Raw genomic sequence first — 1771 nt, 5'->3', positions numbered from 1 at the left:
ATTGTTTATCAATTCTGATTGTAGTTTATATTCATGTTCCGCACATTAATTGTTTGATTATAAGCTTGAATTGATATTTTGTATTTATGAGTCTAAACGTTCATAGTGTTTTCAACGCTATTCGAATTTTCAGAATAGAAGTTAAGTTAGAAGAGATTCTAGGCAGACTAGAATTTCTTGCAAAGCAAAGAGACCTCCTTGATCTCAAAGAAGATGGTGGTGAGAAATTTTCACAAAAAAGGCCGACAACGTACGTCTTTGGTAGAAGAATCTGGTGTATACGGAAGGGATGGAGATCAGGAGGCCATAATATTAATAGAGTTGTTGCTAGAAAATGTTGGCAGTGGTAATAACATAAATGTGATTCCCGTAGTGGGCAAGGGTGGTGTAGGCAAGACCACACTTGCGCAGCTTGTATATAACAAGAAGTTGGTGATGGAGACTTTTAATGTCAGAGCATGGGTTTGTGTTTCACAAGAATTTGATGTGCTTAGGATCACAAAAACTATTCTTGAGGCAGTGACTTCCTCGACAGGTGATGCTGACGACCTAGATCTACTCCAAGTTAGGTTGAACAAGAGTCTTGTAGGAAGGAAATTTCTGTTTGTGTTAGATGATATTTGGAATGAGAATTACTTGGATTGGGAGGTCTTACGAACCCCTTTCAAATCTGGGGCAAATGGAAGTAAGCTCATCTTAACAACACGTAACGAAAGTGTTGCATCAATTGCATGCACAGTTCCAACCTACCATCTAAAGCATTTAACGGATGAAGATTGTTGGTTATTATTTGCAAAACATGCATTTGCCAACGGAGAATCCAAAGAACATCCAGAGCTAGAATTAATTGGTAAGAAAATTGTGAACAAGTGCAAAGGCTTGCCTTTAGCTGCAAAAACACTTGGTGGTCTCTTATGCTCGAAGTTGGATTCAAAGGAATGGCTTAGGATATCGGAGAGCAATATATGGAGTTTCTCAGACTGCAAAAGCAATATTCTTCCAACTTTTATATTGAGTTACCATTATTTACCTTCACATCTAAAGCCATGCTTTGCTTATTGTTCAATATTTCCTAAAAATTACAAATTTAAAAAGGAGGAATTAGTGCTCTTATGGATGGTGGAAGATTTTTTGCCTAAAAGAGAGAATTTAGAAGCAGTAGGTATTGAGTACTTCTATGATCTAGTATCCAGGTCATTCTTTTAGAGGTCAGGTGGTAAGAATTCATGCTATGTTATGCATGACCTTTTGAATGATTTAGCTCAACTTGTCTCTGGAGAATTTTGTTTTAGAATGGAGACAGACTGAGACAATTCATATGATCTGTCAGAAAAGACTCGGCATTCTTCATATTCTAGATTGAAGTTTGATGACTACGAAAAATTTGAAGCCTGTCTTGGAGCCAAGGGTTTGCGAAGCTTTCTACCATCAGATTTGTGATGTCGCGGAAGCCTAAAGAAAAGCACACACGATGCTCTCTTGATGAAACAGAAACTAAACTGTTAGTTCCTGGGTAGTAAACCTCAAATCCACGAGGGGTTCCTTGAATCTACAAGGTGATAGGTCTGGAATCCACCAGAGAACACAAAAGACACAAGTCTGAATTTTTATTGATACTAAACTATGAAAAACGTTTACAGACTTAGGGGCCTATTTAAGGGCTCCTTAAAACTTGACAAACAAGAAAATATAATCTAAAATAACTCCTAATTGATACCTAACCATAACAGGAACCAAATTTGACCTAAAAAGCATTAAATGCACCTAAAAA

General features: G+C 37.1%; 1 protein-coding gene across 1 annotated transcript; it reads left to right on the top strand.

Annotated features, from left to right (window-relative positions):
- Positions 1 to 213: 213 nt before the first annotated feature.
- LOC111990634 (putative disease resistance RPP13-like protein 1) lies at positions 214 to 1206 on the top strand. Its single transcript, XM_065766262.1, has one exon. The coding sequence runs from the start codon at positions 214 to 216 to the stop codon at positions 1204 to 1206; it is 993 nt and encodes a 330-aa protein (XP_065622334.1).
- Positions 1207 to 1771: the final 565 nt, after the last annotated feature.

Source organism: Quercus suber, unplaced genomic scaffold (genome assembly GCF_002906115.3).
Source record: "Quercus suber isolate HL8 unplaced genomic scaffold, Cork oak 2.0 scaffold_696, whole genome shotgun sequence".
Lineage (NCBI taxonomy): Eukaryota > Viridiplantae > Streptophyta > Magnoliopsida > Fagales > Fagaceae > Quercus > Quercus suber.
This window is presented reverse-complemented; position numbering and strand designations above follow the sequence as displayed.